The following is an 18,554-nucleotide window of genomic DNA, read 5'->3' on the forward strand; positions in this document are numbered from 1 at the left end:
CATGGAAGTACTCTTCCCGCCAGTAGCTTCTTTATCCAGCTGTTCACCAAACAGCCGTGAACCAGCAAAAGGGAGTCCAGCAAGAAACTTCTTGGAAGAAGCATCTGCCTTCCACTCTCGAAGCCACAAAATCCAGCGGATAACAAGAGAATTAGCTGAAGCCACCGCAGTGCGGTGAGCAGCCTCTAGCATGGCAGACATGGCATAGGATGAAAAAACTGAAGCCTGAGCAGTTAAGGTAACCATCTCAGGCATAGATTCCTTGGTGAGGGAATGCATCTCCTCTAGAGAAGCAGAGATGGCTTTGAGAGCCCACACTGCTGCAAAAGTCGGGGAAAACGTGGCCCCCGCAGCTTCATACACAGATTTGGCCAGAAGGTCAATCTGACGGTCAGTGGAATCCTTAAGTGAGGTGCCATCAGCCACCGACAACGGTCCGGGCTGATAGCCTAGACACCGGAGGGTCTACCTTTGGGGAGTGAGACCACTCCTTGACCACCTCAGGTGGTAATGGAAACCGGTCATCAGAACCACGCTTTGGAAAGCGTTTGTCAGGGCAGGCCCTGGGTTTGGTCACAGCGGTCTGAAAACTGGAGTGGTTAAAGAACACACTCTTTACTCCCTTAGGCGAGGTAAACTGATGTTTTTCTGCCAAAGAGAGTTGCTCCTCTGATACTGGCGGATTGAGATCCAGCACAAAATTAATAGAAGCAATCAAATCACTAAGATCTGAGTCACCCTCAGAGAAATCGATGGGATACATAGCCTCCAAGCCCCCAGTGAGGGCATCCTCCTCATCTTGAGAGTCAGCTCTTGAGACAGAGCCGTGGGATGGGGAGGGGGAGGAAACCCTGCGCCTTCTCTTAGAAGGACGGGGTCTGGGATCAGAAGATGAATCCTCCGTGAGCTCCGATGGACGGAGGTCAGAGGATAGGAGTCCTCTGTCAAGAGTATTAGAGGCACCCTGTGAGGGGGGCTGATGCATATTCACCAAAGTCCTGGACAAAAGCCCCATGGACTCAGCAAATGACTGGGATATGGACCTAGAAAAGGACTCTACCCAGGCCGGGGGTTCAATCACAGGTGCAGCAGCAGCCTGAGAGACCACTGGGGGTGAGACTCCAGGCTGTGGCACTGCCAAGTTAGAGCAGACATCACAATGTGGATAGGTGCTCGGCTCAGGCAGCAGGAGCTTACATGCAGTGCATGCAGAATAAAGCTTTGGAGCCTTGCTCCTTGTGTGAGACATGCTGCTGGAGTGGGGGCTTTGCAGAGAATGAACCCCAGGGAGAATATACAGAGGTCCACAACCGGAGACCGGCTGTGGCTTACCAGACCGCTGAGCGCGGTGTTGTGTGCCCTCCAGATCCCGAAGCCCGGTCCCCCAGTCGCAGCACCTCAGCAGAGATGCAGAATGCAGGATGTCCCAGAGCAGAGTGAACTCTGCCTGAGAAGAGGGCGTTCCTATAAAAGAGCGGGAACTGGAGGGCTATAGAGACCTGCAGGGAAGGAGGGACACCCCAGCAGTGGGGAGTGTCCCTCCCCTGTGTAGAACGGCCGCCGGGAGGAGCCGAACCTGTCCCTCTGCATGAGTGACATGCGAGGGCAGGAAAATGAAACTAGGCCTCCGGCGAAGCCGGGGCCTAAATTTAAGCGGTGAGGCCGACAAGCAGGCACCATCGGCGCGGTTCTCAGGCAAAAGCTAGAGAACCCGCCGGAAAAGTTAAAACAATCACATACAGCATACTATCCCCTTACAATAAAGAACCGGGACCCCCAACATAAACGTCTCAGGTACTTAGCTGCTGAGACGCAGGGCCATGTCCCTGGGGATGAGTGCTCCGGTCCAACAGCATCCTCAAGGGACTGTGGATGGAGACCGGACTCCTGCCAGGCATTGAGACCGTGCTGGCTCCCACTTCAAGCCAGAGCCCAGAAGGGATGGTGAAGGAGCGCGGCATGTAAGGCTGCAGCCTTGTAAATCAACCTTAACAACACCGCCGACACAATGGGGTGAGAAGGGACATGCCGGGAGTCCAGACATGGACCCGCTTTTCTTCAAACTCTTTCCAAAAGTCAAACAAATCAGATGAGAATGCATGTGTGGATGTATGCCTCCTGACACAAAGCAATAAACTGGCTAGGACTGGCTACCAGGGGGTGTATAAGCTCAGAGGGAGGAGCTACACTTTTAAGTGTAGTACTTTGTGTGTCCTCCGGAGGCAGAAGCTAAACACCCATGGTCTGGGTCTCCCAAAGGAACGATAAAGAAAATAAGTTTTATTTATATAGCGCCAACATATTCCACAGCGCTTTACAATTCAGAGGGGACATGTACAGACAATGTGAGACAATACAAAATAACAAAATTAAGATACCAAGAAGAGTGAGGGCCCTGCTCTTAAGCTTACAGTCTAATATATATATGTTTTAAGAGGATAGTCTGGTTTCGGATATTCTCTTTACACAAAGATATTAATATATCCCTTATATATATATTATAGTCACTGTGAGCATACATATTTTGTGTAGTATATATTAACCCCCTTATGTACCGTATTTTTCGGACCATAAGATGCCCTTTTTTCCCCCAATTGTTGGGGGGAAAGTGGGGGGTGCGTCTTATGGTCTGAATATAGGGCTGCGGCCGGGAATAAGGGTGCTGCGGTGGAGCGGGTCATCGGCAGCACGAGCAGGCTGTAGCAGCGCCTGCCGTGCCCACTTGGGCCCAATTATTACATATGCACGCCCATCCTCCCTCAGCGCTGAAGCCGGCGCTGACAGGTGGGCGGGATGATGGGGGGGTGCACGCATAGTAAACAGCCGGCCGTGATCACCCCTGGCAACTACAGCCTGGAGTGATCACGTGCGGCTGTATTCACTGCTCCCCGCGCATCATCATCATCAGCGCGGGGGGGGGGGCAGTGAATAAGTACGGTATACTCACCGTTCCCCTGCAGCTTCGCGATGTCCTCCCGTCTGCCGGTCAGCTGATCTGTGTATGAGCGGTGAGCACAGCGATGACGTCATCGCTGTGCGCGACGCTAGTCACGCAGGTCAGCTGACTGGCAGACAGGAGGACGAGCGGTGCTGCAGGGAAGTGACCAGTGACGGCTCCACACTCCAGCGGCGCTGCTGCCGCCACAGACGGGGGGGGGGGTAACAGGTAACAGTGCTGCATGGAGCGAGGAAAGGTGAGTATAAACGTTTATTTTTTTTGTGTGATACAGGCCATATAGCAGGATGGATGGGGTTATATAGCAGGATGGATGGGGTTATATAGCAGGATGGATGGGGTTATATAATAGGATGGATGGGGTTATATAGCAGGATAAGGGCATATACCAGGATGCCAGTATATACCAGGATGCCAGTATATACCAGGATGCCAGTATATAGCAGGATGCCAGTATATAGCAGGATGCCAGTATATAGCAGGATGCCAGTATATAGCAGGATAAGGGCATATACCAGGATGGGGTACATATACAAGACAGGAGGATCATTACCAGGATGGGGTACCTTAGTAGAGAATTTGGGGACATTACCCCCATAACAGTGTCAGCAGCAGATTCTTGCCCCATAACAGTGTGTCATGACCACATTTTTTGCTTAAAATTTTATTTTCCTATTTTCCTCCTCTAAAACCAGGGTGCGTCTTATGGTCCGGTGCGTCTTATAGTCCAAAATATACGGTACTTATATTATCAAATTCCTTATTTCACCTATTTATTAGGTCAGGGGTCCGCTTGCTATTTTTATGTTCTATGTGTCTGGGGTCTCTTCCCTATTTGTTTATATATTAATGATTTAAGAATAGGAATTTAATATTCTACTATTTGGGCTTGTATTTTTTCCTTTTTTGATGTTGGTTATTAATATGGGCATACAGGTGAAATTAGCCATACTTGTATGCCTCCTGGGTGATGGGTCATTTGGCAAATATCCTGTTTTATATTTTTTGGGCAATGATGCATGTGCTGCCCAGAAGATAAGACGGCCTCCAGTTTTCATTATATAGGATTGATAACTTTTTGTGAGTAGTGTATATTCAGCAATAGTAGATATGTTAAAGTTTGATATCAGACCTTCTGCAAGTCCAGGGACAGCCGCTGGATAAAGTCCTGCAGTTCTTGTTGTCTCTGTTCCAGCTCCGTAATCTTCTTCTCTGCCCCTTCCTGAGCTGCTGCCAGTTCTGCCCTGTACAACCAGAACAAGCCATGCTGAACTGAGAGTTATGTAGGAAAAAGCAGTGCGGTTTTATTACTGTGAGCAACTATACGGTATTTTCCCTGTAACAATCTTTCAGACACATAAAAGGGGAGTCATTTCTCTTGGATCTTACCTGTGCTCTGCCAACTCGGCGTTTTCTTCCTGGAGCCGCTGAAGGTCTTCCTCGAGTTTATCCGATCTGTGCCGACTGTCCTGCAGTTCTGCCCGGGATGTCTCCGCGTCTCTCCGTTTTAGCTCTAAGTCTTTTTCAGCTTTGCTCAGCAATTCTTCCTTCTTTAACAGCTGAAATGTTGGCCCAGAAGCAAAATTTCTAGTTAAGACCAAAGCCTCAATGCAATGACGTGGAGCCATAACAAAAATATTCTCAGTACAGAAAAAAAAAAAAAGTCAGTTTTTGGAACAGTACAACCTCTACAATGTTAATGCTGAGAGACTAAAAATTTGCGGGGTTCATAAAAAATGTCCAAAAAAAGGAAGATTTTTGTGTACTCACCGTAACATCTTTTTCTCTGAGCCTTCATTGGGGGAAACACAGGGCCATGAGTCTCAGTGCTGGCAGGCAGATTCCCGGCACAGGAAGGGTGTTTCACAAGGGTGGGGGCCTTTTCATTCATGAGCCCGCAGCCCAAGCCTCCTGAGCAAGGAGCGCTTACCCTGTTCAGATCCAGAATCAGAAGCTGCTGGCTGTGTCTCTCGGGCAGAACAGAGTTTTCCCAAGATGGCGCTGCTGTGAGGATTGCGATCGTGGGCGTAGCCTAGGCTTAGGGGCACTTTGCACACTATGACATCGCAAGCCGATGCTGCGATGCCATGCGCGATACTCCCCGCCCCCGTCACAGCTGCGATATCATGGTGATAGCTGCCGCAGCGAATATTATCGCTACGGTAGCTTCACATGCACTCACCTGCCCTGCGACGTCGCTCTGGCCGGCGAACCGCCTCCTTATTAAGGGGGCGGGTCGTGCAGCATCATAGCGACGTCACACGGCAGGCGGCCAATAGAAGTGGAGGGGCGGAGATGAGCGGGATGTAAACATCCCGCCCACCTCCTTCCTTCCGCATAGCTGACGTGAGCCGCAGGACGCAGGTAGGAGATGTTCCTCGCTCCTGCGGCTTCACACACAGCGATGTGTGCTGCCGCAGAAACGAGTAACAACATCGTAACATCGGTCATTTCCAAATTATGGAAATGCCGGACCCTACACCAATGATACGATAACGACGCTTTTGCGCTTGTTAATTGTATCAAAAAGGATTTACACACTACGATATCGACTGCGACGCCGGATGTGCGTCACTTTTGATTTGACCCCACCGACATCGCAGCTGCGATGTCGTAGTGTGCAAAGTACCCCTTAGGGCAGACCTGGGCAAGGGGCGGCCAGCGGGCCACATCCGGCCCGCCTACTCTCTGTGACCGGCCCGCCTGGCTCCAGGCGTCCTTGCTGGCCGGTCACTAATGAGGGCAATCTGACCTGTTGTTCGGAGCTCCAGGCTTCGGGCGGTCCGTGGTCAGATTGCCCTCATCACACGCTGCGTGCCGGCAGGGAACAGAGGACAGATACTGCAGCACCGCACAGTGCAGCAGCGGAACGCAGGAATCTGTCCTCTGTTTCCTGCCGGCACTTTCTCTGTGACACACACGCGCCCGCCCTGATGTCGTCAGTACGGCGCGCGTGTGTCATTTGAAAAGTTCCCGCCCCGGCAGGAGAAGAAGATGCAGCAGCCGGAGCCCGTACGGAGAGAGGAAGCAGCTCAGCGGGGAGCCGTACAAGAGAAGAAGGATGTCAGCGGGAGCCCGTACGGAGGTGCCTGAGGAGGGAAAGGTGAGTGGTGACTAGTAACCTGAGGGGACAATGGGGGGAGTGGAGGGGGGGGGGGGGTAACTGGTGAGTAATATTTGGGTGTAGTGATGTAGTATATGGCAATGTAGTTTTACAGGTGTAGTATATAGGGGTCTAGTGATGTATATGTGGATGTAGTGATGTATATTACAGGTGTATATGGGGGTGTAGTGATGTATATTACAAGTGTATATAGGGGTGTAGTGATGTATATTACAGGTGTATATAGGGGTGTAGTGATGTATATTACAGGTGTATATAAGGGTGTAGTGATGTATATTACAGGTGTATATGGGGGTGCAGTGATGTATATTACAGGTGTATATGGGGGTGCAGTGATGTATATTACAGGTGTATATTGGGGTGTAGTGATATATATTACAGTTGTATATAGGGGTGCAGTGATGTATATTACAGGTGTATATAGGGGTGTAGTGATGTATATTACAAGTGTATATAGGGGTGTAGTGATGTATATTACAGGTGTATATGGGGGTGCAGTGATGTATATTACAGGTGTATATGGGGGTGCAGTGATGTATATTACAGGTGTATATAGGGGTGTAGTGATGTATATTACAAGTGTATATAGGGGTGTAGTGATGTATATTACAGGTGTATATGGGGGTGCAGTGATGTATATTACAGGTGTATATGGGGGTGCAGTGATGTATATTACAAGTGTATATAGGGGTGTAGTGACGTATATTACAGGTGTATATAGGGGTGTAGTGATGTATATTACAGGTGTATATAGGGGTGTAGTGATGTATATTACAGGTGTATATAAGGGTGTAGTGATGTATATTACAGGTGTATATGGGGGTGCAGTGATGTATATTACAGGTGTATATGGGGGTGCAGTGATGTATATTACAGGTGTATATTGGGGTGTAGTGATATATATTACAGTTGTATATAGGGGTGCAGTGATGTATATTACAGGTGTATATAGGGGTGTAGTGATGTATATTACAAGTGTATATAGGGGTGTAGTGACGTATATTACAGGAGTATATAGGGGTGTAGTGATGTATATTACAGGTGTATATGGGGGTGCAGTGATGTATATTACAGGTGTATATGGGGGTGCAGTGATGTATATTACAGGTGTATATGGGGGTGTAGTGATGTATATTACAGGTGTATATGGGGGTGCAGTGATGTATATTACAGGTGTATATGGGGGTGTAGTGATGTATATTACAAGTGTATATAGGGGTGTAGTGACGTATATTACAGGAGTATATAGGGGTGTAGTGATGTATATTACAGGTGTATATGGGGGTGCAGTGACGTATATTACAGGAGTATATAGGGGTGTAGTGATGTATATTACAGGTGTATATGGGGGTGCAGTGATGTATATTACAGGTGTATATGGGGGTGCAGTGATGTATATTACAGGTGTATATGGGGGTGTAGTGATGTATATTACAAGTGTATATAGGGGTGTAGTGATGTATATTACAGGTATATATGGGGGTGTAGTGATGTATATTACAGGTGTATATAGGGGTGTAGTGATGTATATTACAGGTGTATATGGGGGTGTAGTGATGTATATTACAGGTGTATATAGGGGTGTAGTGATGTATATTACAGGTGTATATGGGGGTGCAGCGATGTATATTACAGGTGTATATAGGGGTGCAGTGATGTATATTACAGGTATATATGGGGGTTCAGTGATGTATATTACAGGTGTATATGGGGGTGCAGTGATGTATATTACAGGTGTATATGGGGGTGTAGTGATGTATATTACAGGTATATATGGGGGTGAAGTGATGTATATTACAGGTGTATATGGGGGTGTAGTGATGTATATTACAGGTGTATATGGGGGTGTAGTGATGTATATTACAGGTATATATGGGGGTGTAGTGATGTATATTACAGGTATATATGGGGGTGAAGTGATGTATATTACAGGTGTATATGGGGGTGTAGTGATGTATATTACAGGTGTATATGGGGGTGTAGTGATGTATATTACAGGTGTATATGGGGGTGTAGTGATGTATATTACAGGTGTATATGGGGGTGTAGTGATGTAGTATATGGGGATTGTTTGTGTATATATGTATATAGCGTGTGCGTGTGTGTATGTATGTGTGCGTGCGTGCAGAGAGAAAAGCCCGTAACTGCGAGTGGTACTGGAGTTACATCGGGTACCACGTGCTCTCTCCCCGCCCCCTGCAGCGCCATACCGCCATTACAGGGCCTGATTGCGTTTCTCCGGTACCTGTTTGCATACATGTGACAGGTACCGGCGAAAACACGAGTCTGTGAAATAAAAAGATTTTCCATATTTACCTGCTTTCTTCAGCTCTGCTGCCTCCCGTTCCTGACCACCGCTCATTCATTGATTATTCACCGCACTCAGGACCTGGAAGCCGGAGCATCGCGATGACAGCACCGGGCACAGCACCGTTGAGGACATCACCGCAGGGACAGGTGAGTATTCTGCAAGCACAGTGACCTCCAGGAGGTCATCAGAGTTTCCAATGAACTTTGATGACCATCCTGCGACACCCACGCTACAGCTTCATGGGTTCATCAGAGTTCATTGGGAACTGTGACGAGTCCCCGAGATGCTCCGGCTTCCAGGTTCTCAACATACACACACACCTGTATACTCACCCAGCGATGCGGTCCCCAGCGCTGTCCCTGCTTCCAGCTGCTCACTGCAGTGAATATTCAGTGAGTATAATTACCAGCGATAAGGAGCGGGAGGCAGCAGAGCCAGAGACAGCAGCGCTGGAGAGGGGTAAATATAGAAAATCTTTTTATTAAAAAGACCCGTGTTTTCTCTGGTATTTGTCACACTGATGTCACACAGATCACATCAGTGTGCGATCCGTGTGACACCCGTGCTGCCAGAGAAAAAAAGGACATGTGTGCGTGCAGGGCCACGAGGGGGGTCACACAGTCCGTAACTTACTGTTTGTATATGAAGGGATAGTATATATGCTATATACAGTATTGGGTAAAACTGAGTTAATTATATTAGTCCGGCCCTCTAAAACCATCCCAATTTCTCATGCGGCCCCATTGGAAAATTAATTGCCCACCCCTGCCTTAGGGTTACAGAGCGGGAAAACAGCCCACTCAACTGTGAAACTTCAATTGGAAAAAGGGATTCAGGGCACTACTCAGCACTCAATATGTCCAATGTAATAACCGTCCTATACAGAAGGCAAAAATCAGCGCAGCTCCAGGGTGCATATAGTAACAGAAGTAGATGTCATCCAATGTAAAAGACAAAAAATGCACTCACCAGATCTTTTTGCTGTGCTATGTGCGATTTATTCAATCGTGGAGGTTACATGAGTGGAGAGGGCTGGTAGGGGAGGGAGCACACGCCAAAACATGTCAAACAACGGCCGTTTCGCACTTTCACAGTGCTTCAGCTGGTCTGATTAAGTGTGACATCGTGTCCTTTTTATCCACAACACACCATGTGGCTGATGTCAAACAATTAAAAAATGTTAAAAACAACAAGTATAAACAAATCTTGATAAAATAACAGCAATATATATATATATATATATATCTCAAAAATATTGTCAGGACAGGCTCTAGGCTTGGTCACAGTAGCCCGAACACTGGAGTGGTTAAAGAACACACTCTTTGTCCTCTTAGGCAAGGTAAACTGGTGCTTTTCTGCCAGAGAGGGTTGCTCCTCTGATACTGGCGGATTGAGGTCCAGTACAGAATTAATGGACGCAATCAAATCACTAACATCTGAGTCACTTTCGGACAGATCAATGGGGCACATGGAGGCCGCCTCCGAGCCCCCAGTAACGGCATCCTCCTCGTCCTGCGAGTCAGCCCTTGAATCAGAGCCGCGGGACGAGGAAAGAGAGGGAGCCCTGCGTCTCCTTTTAGGAGGACGGGGTCTGGGACCAGATGAAGAATCCTCTGTGAGCTCCGCTGAGAGAGCCCTAGCAGCAGAGGCGCTCTGTGAAGGGGGCTGATGCATGGTCAGCAAAGTCCGGGACAGCTGTCCCATGGAGTCGGCAAAAGACTGGGAGATTGACCTGGAGAAGGATTCTACCCAAGCCGGGGGTTCAGCCACCGAAGCCGGAGCAGCCGGAGGGACCACTGTGGGTGCGATTCCAGGCTGAGGCATTGTCAGGTTAGAGCAGGCATCACAATGTGGATATGTGCTCGGTTCAGGCAGCACGAGCTTACATGCAGTGCATATTGAGTACAGCCTTGCAGCCTTGCTCCTTGTGTAAGACATGCTGCTGAAGCGGGGGCTCTGAGCCAGAATGACCCCCAGAGAGTATATAAACAGGTCCACAACCGGAGGTTGTGGCTTACCAGACCGTTTGTGTGCCCTCCAGATCCCACAGCCCGAACCCCCAGACAGATTAGCAGGGATGCTGCAACCAGCGCCGATCGCTGAAAGAACGCTGATAAAATGGCGCCGGAGCGAGGAGAGGGGGCGGGACCTACTCTGAGAGCGGGATCTGGAGGGCCAAGGAGATTTACAGGGGAGGGGACATTTACTCAGAGAGGAGTGTCCCTCCCCTGTGCCGAACGGCCGCTGGGCGGAGCCGCACTGTCCCTCTGCATGATTGACATGCAAGGGCAGTGAAATCGAAACTAGGCCTCAGGCGAAACCGGGGCCTAAATTTAAGGGATGCGGCTGGCGCGCAGGCTCCATCGGCGCGGTTCTCAGGTGACAACCAGAGAACCGGCCGGAAATGTCAGAACAGTTACACAGCACACTCTCCCCAACAATAAAGTACAAGGGACCCCCCGAACATGAACGTCTCAGATACTTAGCTTGTGAGACGTAGGGTTTCAAGTCCCTGGGGATGAGTGCTCCGTCCAGCAGGATCCTGAAGGGCTGCGGATGGAGACCGGTCTCCTGCCAAGCATGGAGAACCGTGCTGGCTCCCACTTCAAGCCAGAGCCCGAGGGATGGTGAAGGAGTGCGGCATGTAAGACTCCAGCCTTGGAATCAACCTTAACAACACCGCCGACACAGTGGGGTGAAAAGGGACATGCCGGGAGTCCAGGCTTGGACCCGCTTTTCTTCAAAAACTTTCCAAAAATGAAAAATCAGATGAGAATGAATGTGTGGATGTATGCCTCCTGAACACAAAGCAATGAACTGGCTAGATTTGGTTATCCAGGGGGTGTATATGCTCAGAGGGAGGAGCTACACTTTTTTAGTGTAGTACTTTGTGTGTCCTCCGGAGGCAGAAGCTATACACCCAATGTCTGGGTCTCCCATAGGAACGATAAAGAAATATTAAATAGATCAACCTAGAAATACACTTAGATCGTTTTTTTCATTTAATCCCAACGGGCCAGTGGCATTAAATTGCATGATATATTCAGCCTCTCTCCTAAGTAACATTTTCTGGGTGTCACCACCTCTAGAAGTGGGCTTAATCAGATCTATGCCCGCAAAAGACAAAACATTACTGTCAGCATTGTGATATTCATGTATATGGTTAATTAACCTTGTGGCTCCTATTCCACTCACAATGGAGTTTTTATGCTCTCTGAATCTCACAAATAATTGACGTATAGTTTTACCGATGTAAAAATATTGGCAAGGACAGAAAATTACGTACACCACCATTTTGGTCCTACAGGTAATCAAATGCTTTACTAAATGTGAATGGTCACCAATTTTAAAGGTTCTGCCAGTCATATGAATGAAGTTGCCGCATCTGTAATTACCTATAGGACCATCTTGCTGTAACCAAGTTTTGGGCGGTATGTGTCGTTTTTTTACTATTATGTCACCAAAATTCCTACATCGTCTGTGTGTCACCAATGGTTTTTGAGGGCCATTTCTCTGAGTTCAGTAATTCCTTCAATTATATGCCAATTTTTGTTTATGACTGTTTTTATCATTTGGTCCATAGGGCCGTATTTGAAATTAAAAACAAAACGATTTAGTTCTTTTTTGGCATGTGGTTTAACCAGATTTTTACTAGAAGGATTGTTTTCATGCAGAATTTTCTCCTCAGCCTGTTTTTGCATCGAATTAATCAGATTCAAGGGGTAACCACTAGTAAATCACTATAACACAAAATCTCAAACCTGGCTGAAAAGGAGATCTCTCTCTTTTTTGGTCGGCACAATCATTGCGTTCCTACAAAGACTGTAAACGTGTCCCTAGAGGACTCAGGGTTATGAAAGCAATTTCATTTTACCAAGAAGACGCTGAGTTTAAACACCTATAGAATGAGGTCCAAACGGAGTGTTCCCTCAAGTTTCTGAATTTGGTGCTACAAATAAAAATAAACAAGAGCACATAAAAATAACTGAATTAATCAGATTGAGGAAAGAGTTGGAAACACGCCTTTCAAAAGAACAGTGGAACAGATTTTTGCAGAATTTGGATAATAAACTAATCCCTTACCAGTCCATAGTAAAAGAACACAAAAAAGACAAATTTTTAAGGGATAAGGCGGATGATGATTCTAATAACGTGTTTAAATGGAATAAAAATCAGGACTTTCCTTCCTTTTTCAAAAAAAAGGGAATTTTGTTTACTTACCGTAAATTCCTTTTCTTCTAGCTCCTATTGGGAGACCCAGACAATTGGGTGTATAGCTTCTGCCTCCGGAGGCCACACAAAGTATTACACTTTAAAAAGTGTAACCCCTCCCCTCTGCCTATACACCCTCCCGTGGATCACGGGCTCCTCAGTTTTGGTGCAAAAGCAGGAAGGAAAAAACTTATAAATTGGTCTAAGGTAAATGCAATCCGAAGGATGTTCGGAGAACTGAAAACCATGAACCAAAAGAACAATTCAACATGAACAACATGTGTACACAAAAGAACAACCAGCCCGAAGGGAGCAGGGGCGGGTGCTGGGTCTCCCAATAGGAGCTAGAAGAAAAGGAATTTACGGTAAGTAAACAAAATTCCCTTCTTCTTTGTCGCTCCATTGGGAGACCCAGACAATTGGGACGTCCAAAAGCAGTCCCTGGGTGGGTAAAAGAATACCTCAATAAAAAGAGCCGAAACGGCCCCCTCTTACAGGTGGGCAACCGCCGCCTGAAGGACTCGCCTACCTAGACTGGCGTCTGCCGAAGCATAGGTATGCACTTGATAGTGCTTCGTGAAAGTGTGCAGACTAGACCACGTAGCTGCCTGACACACCTGCTGAGCCGTAGCCCGGTGCCGCAATGCCCAGGATGCACCCACGGCTCTGGTAGAATGGGCTTTCAGCCCTGAAGGAAGCGGAAGCCCAGAAGAACGGTAGGCTTCGAGAATCGGTTCCTTGATCCACCGAGCCAAGGTTGACTTGGAAGCCTGCGAACCATTACGCTGGCCAGCGACAAGGACAAAGAGCGCATCTGTACAACGCAGGGGCGCCGTGCGAGACACGTAGAGTCGGAGTGCTCTCACCAGATCCAAAGAGTGCAAATCCTTTTCACATTGGTGAATTGGATTAGGGCAAAATGAAGGCAAGGAGATATCCTGATTGAGATGAAAAGGAGATACCACCTTAGGGAGAAAATCCGGGACCGGACGCAGAACCACCTTATCCTGGTGAAACACCAGGAAGGGGACTTTGCATGACAGCGCTGCCAGCTCAGACACTCTCCGGAGTGATGTAACTGCCACTAGAAAGGCCACCTTCTGCGAAAGACGTGATAAAGAGACATCCCGCAGCGGCTCGAAAGGTGGCTTCTGAAGAGCCGTTAGTACCCTGTTAAGATCCCAGGGTTCCAGCGGACGCTTGTAAGGTGGGACTATGTGGCAAACTCCCTGCAGGAACGTGCGGACCTGCGGAAGCCTGGCTAGGCGCTTTTGAAAAAATACGGAGAGCGCCGATACTTGGCCCTTGAGAGAGCCGAGTGACAAACCCTTGTCCATTCCGGATTGAAGGAATGAAAGAAAAGTGGGTAAGGCAAACGGCCATGGAAGAAAACCGTTATCAGAGCACCAGGATAAGAAGATTTGCCAAGACCTGTAATAGATCTTGGCGGACGTTGGCTTCCTGGCCTGTCTCATGGTGGTGGCAATGACATCCTGAGATAACCCTGAAGACGCTAGGAGCCAGGACTCAATGGCCACACAGTCAGGTTGAGGGCCACGGAATTCAGATGGAAAAACGGGCCTTGAGACAGCAAGTCTGGGCGGTCTGGAAGCGCCCACGGTTGACCCACCGTGAGATGCCACAGATCCGGGTACCACGACCGCCTCGGCCAGTCTGGAGCGACGAGCATGGCGCGACGGCAGTCGGACCTGATCTTGCGTAACACTCTGGGCAGCATCGCCAGAGGAGGAAACACATAAGGCAGTCGAAACTGCGACCAATCCTGAACTAACGCGTCCGCCGCCAGAGCTCTGTGATCCTGAGACCGTGCCATGAATGCCGGGACTTTGTTGTTGTGCCGTGATGCCATGAGATTGACGTCCGGCGTTCCCCAGCGGCGACAGATCTCTCGAAACACTTCTGGGTGCAGAGACCATTCCCCCGCATCCATGCCCTGACGACTGAGAAAATCTGCTTCCCAGTTTTCTACGCCCGGGATGTGAACTGCGGAGATGGTGGAGGCTGTGGCTTCCACCCACTGCAGAATCCGCCGGACTTCCTGGAAGGCTTGACGACTGCGAGTGCCGCCTTGGTGGTTGATGTAGGCGACGGCAGTGGCGTTGTCCGACTGGATACGGATCTGCCTGCCCTCCAGCCACTGATGGAAAGCCAATAGGGCTAGATACACTGCCGTTATCTCCAGAACATTGATCTGAAGGGAAGACTATCGGAGTCCAGGTTCCCTGAGCCCTGTGGTGGAGAAAAACCGCTCCCCACTCTGACAGGCTCGCGTCCGTGGTGACCACAGCCCAGGTTGGGGGTAGGAAGGATTTTCCCTGCGATAGAGAATTGGGAAGGAGCCACCACTGAAGTGACGTCTTGGTTGCAAGGGAAAGAGAGACGTTCCTGTCGAGGGAAGCGGACCTCCTGTCCCATTTGCAGAGAATGTCCCATTGGAGTGGCCACAGATGGAATTGCGCGAACGGCACTGCCTCCATTGCTGCCACCATCTTCCCCAGGAAGTGCATGAGGCGCCTTAAGGGGTGTGACTGACCCCGAAGAAGTGATTGCACCCCTGCCTGCAGAGAAAGCTGTTTGTCCCGCGGTAGCTTGACTACCGCTGACTGTGTATGAAACTCCATCCCGAGGTAAGTCAGTGATTGGGTCGGTGTCAACTTGGATTTCGGGAAGTTGATGATCCACCCGAACTGCTGGAGAGTCGCCAGAGCGACGGTAAGGCTGTGTTGACACGCCACCCGAGAAGGGGCTCTGACTAGGAGATCGTCTAAGTAGGGAATCACCGAGTGGCCCTGAGAGTGTAGGACCGCCACAACGGATGCCATGACTTTGGTGAAAACCCGTGGGGCTGTCGCCAAGCCGAAAGGCAATGCCACGAACTGAAGGTGTTCGTCCCCGATGGCGAAACGCAAGAAGCGTTGATGTTCGGGTGCGATCGGCACGTGGAGATAAGCATCCTTGATGTCGATCGATGCTAGGAAGTCTCCTTGTGACATCGAGGCGATGACCGAGCGGAGAGATTCCATCCGAAACCGTCTGGTTCTCACATGTCTGTTGAGTAGCTTGAGGTCCAGAACGGGATGGAATGATCCTTTTTTGGCACCCCGTTGCTGAGGTCTCTTAGGTTTGGACTGGGGTAAGGAGGAGTCCTTTCCCTTGGATTCCTTAATAATCTCATCCAATCGTTCGCCAAACAAGCGGTCGCCAGAAAACGGCAAACCAGTTAAGAACCTCTTGGAGGCCGAGTCTGCCTTCCATTCGCGCAGCCACATGGCCCTGCGGACTGCCACAGAGTTAGCGGATGCCACAGCTGTACGGCTAGCAGAGTCTAGGACTGCGTTCATGGCGCAGGAAGAAAAAGCTGACGCTTGAGAAGTCAAAGACGCAACTTGCGGAGCAGAATTGCGTGTGATAGCATTAATCTCAGCCAGACAAGCTGAGATAGCTTGGAGTGCCCACACGGCTGCAAAGGCCGGGGCATAAGACGCGCCCGTGGCCTCATAGATGGACTTCACCAGGAGCTCTATCTGCCTGTCAGTGGCATCCTTTAGCGATGAGCCATCTGCAACCGATACCACGGATCTAGCCGCCAATCTAGAGACTGGAGGATCCACCTTGGGACATTGAGCCCAACCCTTAACGACTTCAGAGGGGAAGGGGTAACGCGTGTCAGTGAGGCGCTTAGTAAAGCGCTTGTCCGGAACCGCTCTGGGCTTCTGGACAGCATCTCTGAAGTTAGAGTGATCGAAAAACGCACCACGTGTACGTTTGGGGAACCTAAACTGGTGTTTCTCCTGCTGAGACGCCGACTCCTCTACAGTAGGAGGCGGGGGAGAAAGATCCAACACCTGGTTGATGGACGAGATAAGATCATTCACTAAGGCGTCCCCTTCAGGTGTATCAAGGTTAAGGGCGACGTCAGGGTCAGAGCCCTGAGCTGCGACGTCCGCCTCGTCCTCCAGAGAGTCCTCAAGCTGGGAACCCGAGCAGCGTGAAGAAGTCGGGGAAGATTCCCAGCGAGCTCGCTTAGCCTGTCTAGGACTGAGGTCCGGGCAGGAGTCCTCCACGTGAGACCTAGGGCCCAACCTGGGAGCGCGCTGCGGCGCAGACCGAGAGGGGCCTGGAGGCGACGATCCAACAGGGGCCGGGGCCTGTGTAAGGACCGGTCTGGACTGCAAAGCTTCTAGCAGCTTGGCAGACCATTTGTCCATAGACTGAGCCATGGATTGTGAAAGTGACTCAGAGAGTTTCTCAGCAAAAGAGGCGAACTCTGTCCCTGCCGCCTGGACAGGGGGAGCAGGGGGGTCTACATGAGCCGAGGGGCCCACTAGTGACCGAGGCTCCGGCTGAGCAAGCGAAACAGGGGTTGAGCATTGCTCACAGTGAGGGTAGGTGGAACCCGCAGGTAACATAGCCCCACAAGAGGTACAGGCCGCAAAAAAACCCTGTGCCTTAGCAGCTTTGCTCCTTGTGGACGACATGCTGTTGTCTCCTAGGAGAATGATCACTGAGGGTATATGGGCAAAAAAGGGTATACAGCCCGACCGAACAGAAATATATATATAAATACGTATCTATTCCGGCACCCTAGGGGGACCAGCACCGGGTGACCGGTGTGGCTTACCGACCGCTAACAAGCGGAGTGTGTGTGTCCTCCAGATTCCCTGCCTTAGGTCCCCCGGAGCTGCAGAGCTCTTCACTGAGAATCCTCCACCGGCAGAATGCCAAAAAATGGCTGCCGGAGCTCTCAGGGGAGGAGTGGAGCCGTGGGCGGCGCCAGGAAAGTGCGGGAATCTGGGGTCCCCACAGTGATCAGTGAGGGGGGAGGAAACATGCAGGATGCTCCAGCCCTCACATCCGACGTCAGGTCGGCAGTCCCGCCCTTAGCCCTGACAGGCAGGCCCGGGGGCGGGATTTTTGCGACTAGGCCGCGATGAAGCCGGGGACTAAATTTGAGACCGCGCCCGACAAGCAGGCACGGTCGGCGCGGAAGTCCGCCGGCCTTCTCAATTCAGCAGCTGCCGCAGCGTCCGGGAAGAAGGTGCGCTCCCTGCACAGTCCCCAATGGGGACACAGAGTACCTTTGAGATGCAGGGCCCGGTCCCTGAGGTTGAATAGACTCCGGTCCGGCAGATTCCCACAGGGGCTGCGGAGGGAGCACGGTCCCAGTAAATGGATGACCGCTCAGGATCCCACTTCTCCCAGAGCCGCTAAGGGATGGTGAAGGAGACGGCATGAGGCTCCGGCCTTTGTACCCGCAATGGGTACCTCAACCTTAACAACACCGCCGACGTAGTGGGGTGAGAAGGGAACATGCCGGGGGCCCCGTGGGGGCCCTCTTTTCTTCCAACCGACATAACTAATATGAGAATGCATGAGTGGATGTGTGCCTCCTTCCACACAAAGCATAAAACTGAGGAGCCCGTGATCCACGGGAGGGTTTATAGGCAGAGGGGAGGGGTTACACTTTTTAAAGTGTAATACTTTGTGTGGCCACCGGAGGCAGAAGCTATACACCCAATTGTCTGGGTCTCCCAATGGAGCGACAAAGAAATAATACCTCGATAAAAAGAGCCGAAAACGGCCCCCCTCCTTCCACACAAAGTATAAAACTGAGGAGCCCGTGGTCCACGGGAGGGTGTATAGGCAGAGGGGAGGGGTTACACTTTTTAAAGTGTAATACTTTGTGTGGCCTCCGGAGGCAGAAGCTATACACCCAATTGTCTGGGTCTCCCAATGGAACGACAAAGAAAAGTAAATCAAGAAAGAATTTTAAAAAAATCTTCCACAAATAAAAAAGCTGCATGGACGACGGATTCCGACTCCAGCGGGCAAGAGGAACCACCACCTGCTAAAAGAAAGTTCAGTGATGATAGAACTCCCTCAACTTCAGCAAGTAACCCTTTAGAAAGAGGACAAGAAGAGGCCGTGGG

General features: G+C 50.0%; 1 protein-coding gene across 7 annotated transcripts in view; it reads right to left on the minus strand.

Moving 5' to 3' along the window:
* Positions 1-18,554, minus strand: part of GOLGA1 (golgin A1) — a 189,929-nt gene that overhangs the window by 126,188 nt on the left and 45,187 nt on the right. For all 7 annotated transcript variants that reach the window (XM_075324139.1, XM_075324135.1, XM_075324134.1 and 4 more), the window contains 2 exons: positions 4,346-4,515; positions 4,089-4,200 (listed from right to left, as the gene is read on the minus strand). In XM_075324139.1, coding sequence (XP_075180254.1) covers positions 4,089-4,200; positions 4,346-4,515 — 282 coding nt within the window. The remainder of the gene's footprint in view (positions 1-4,088; positions 4,201-4,345; positions 4,516-18,554) is intronic.

Source organism: Anomaloglossus baeobatrachus, chromosome 9 (assembly GCF_048569485.1).
Source record: "Anomaloglossus baeobatrachus isolate aAnoBae1 chromosome 9, aAnoBae1.hap1, whole genome shotgun sequence".
NCBI lineage: Eukaryota > Metazoa > Chordata > Amphibia > Anura > Aromobatidae > Anomaloglossus > Anomaloglossus baeobatrachus.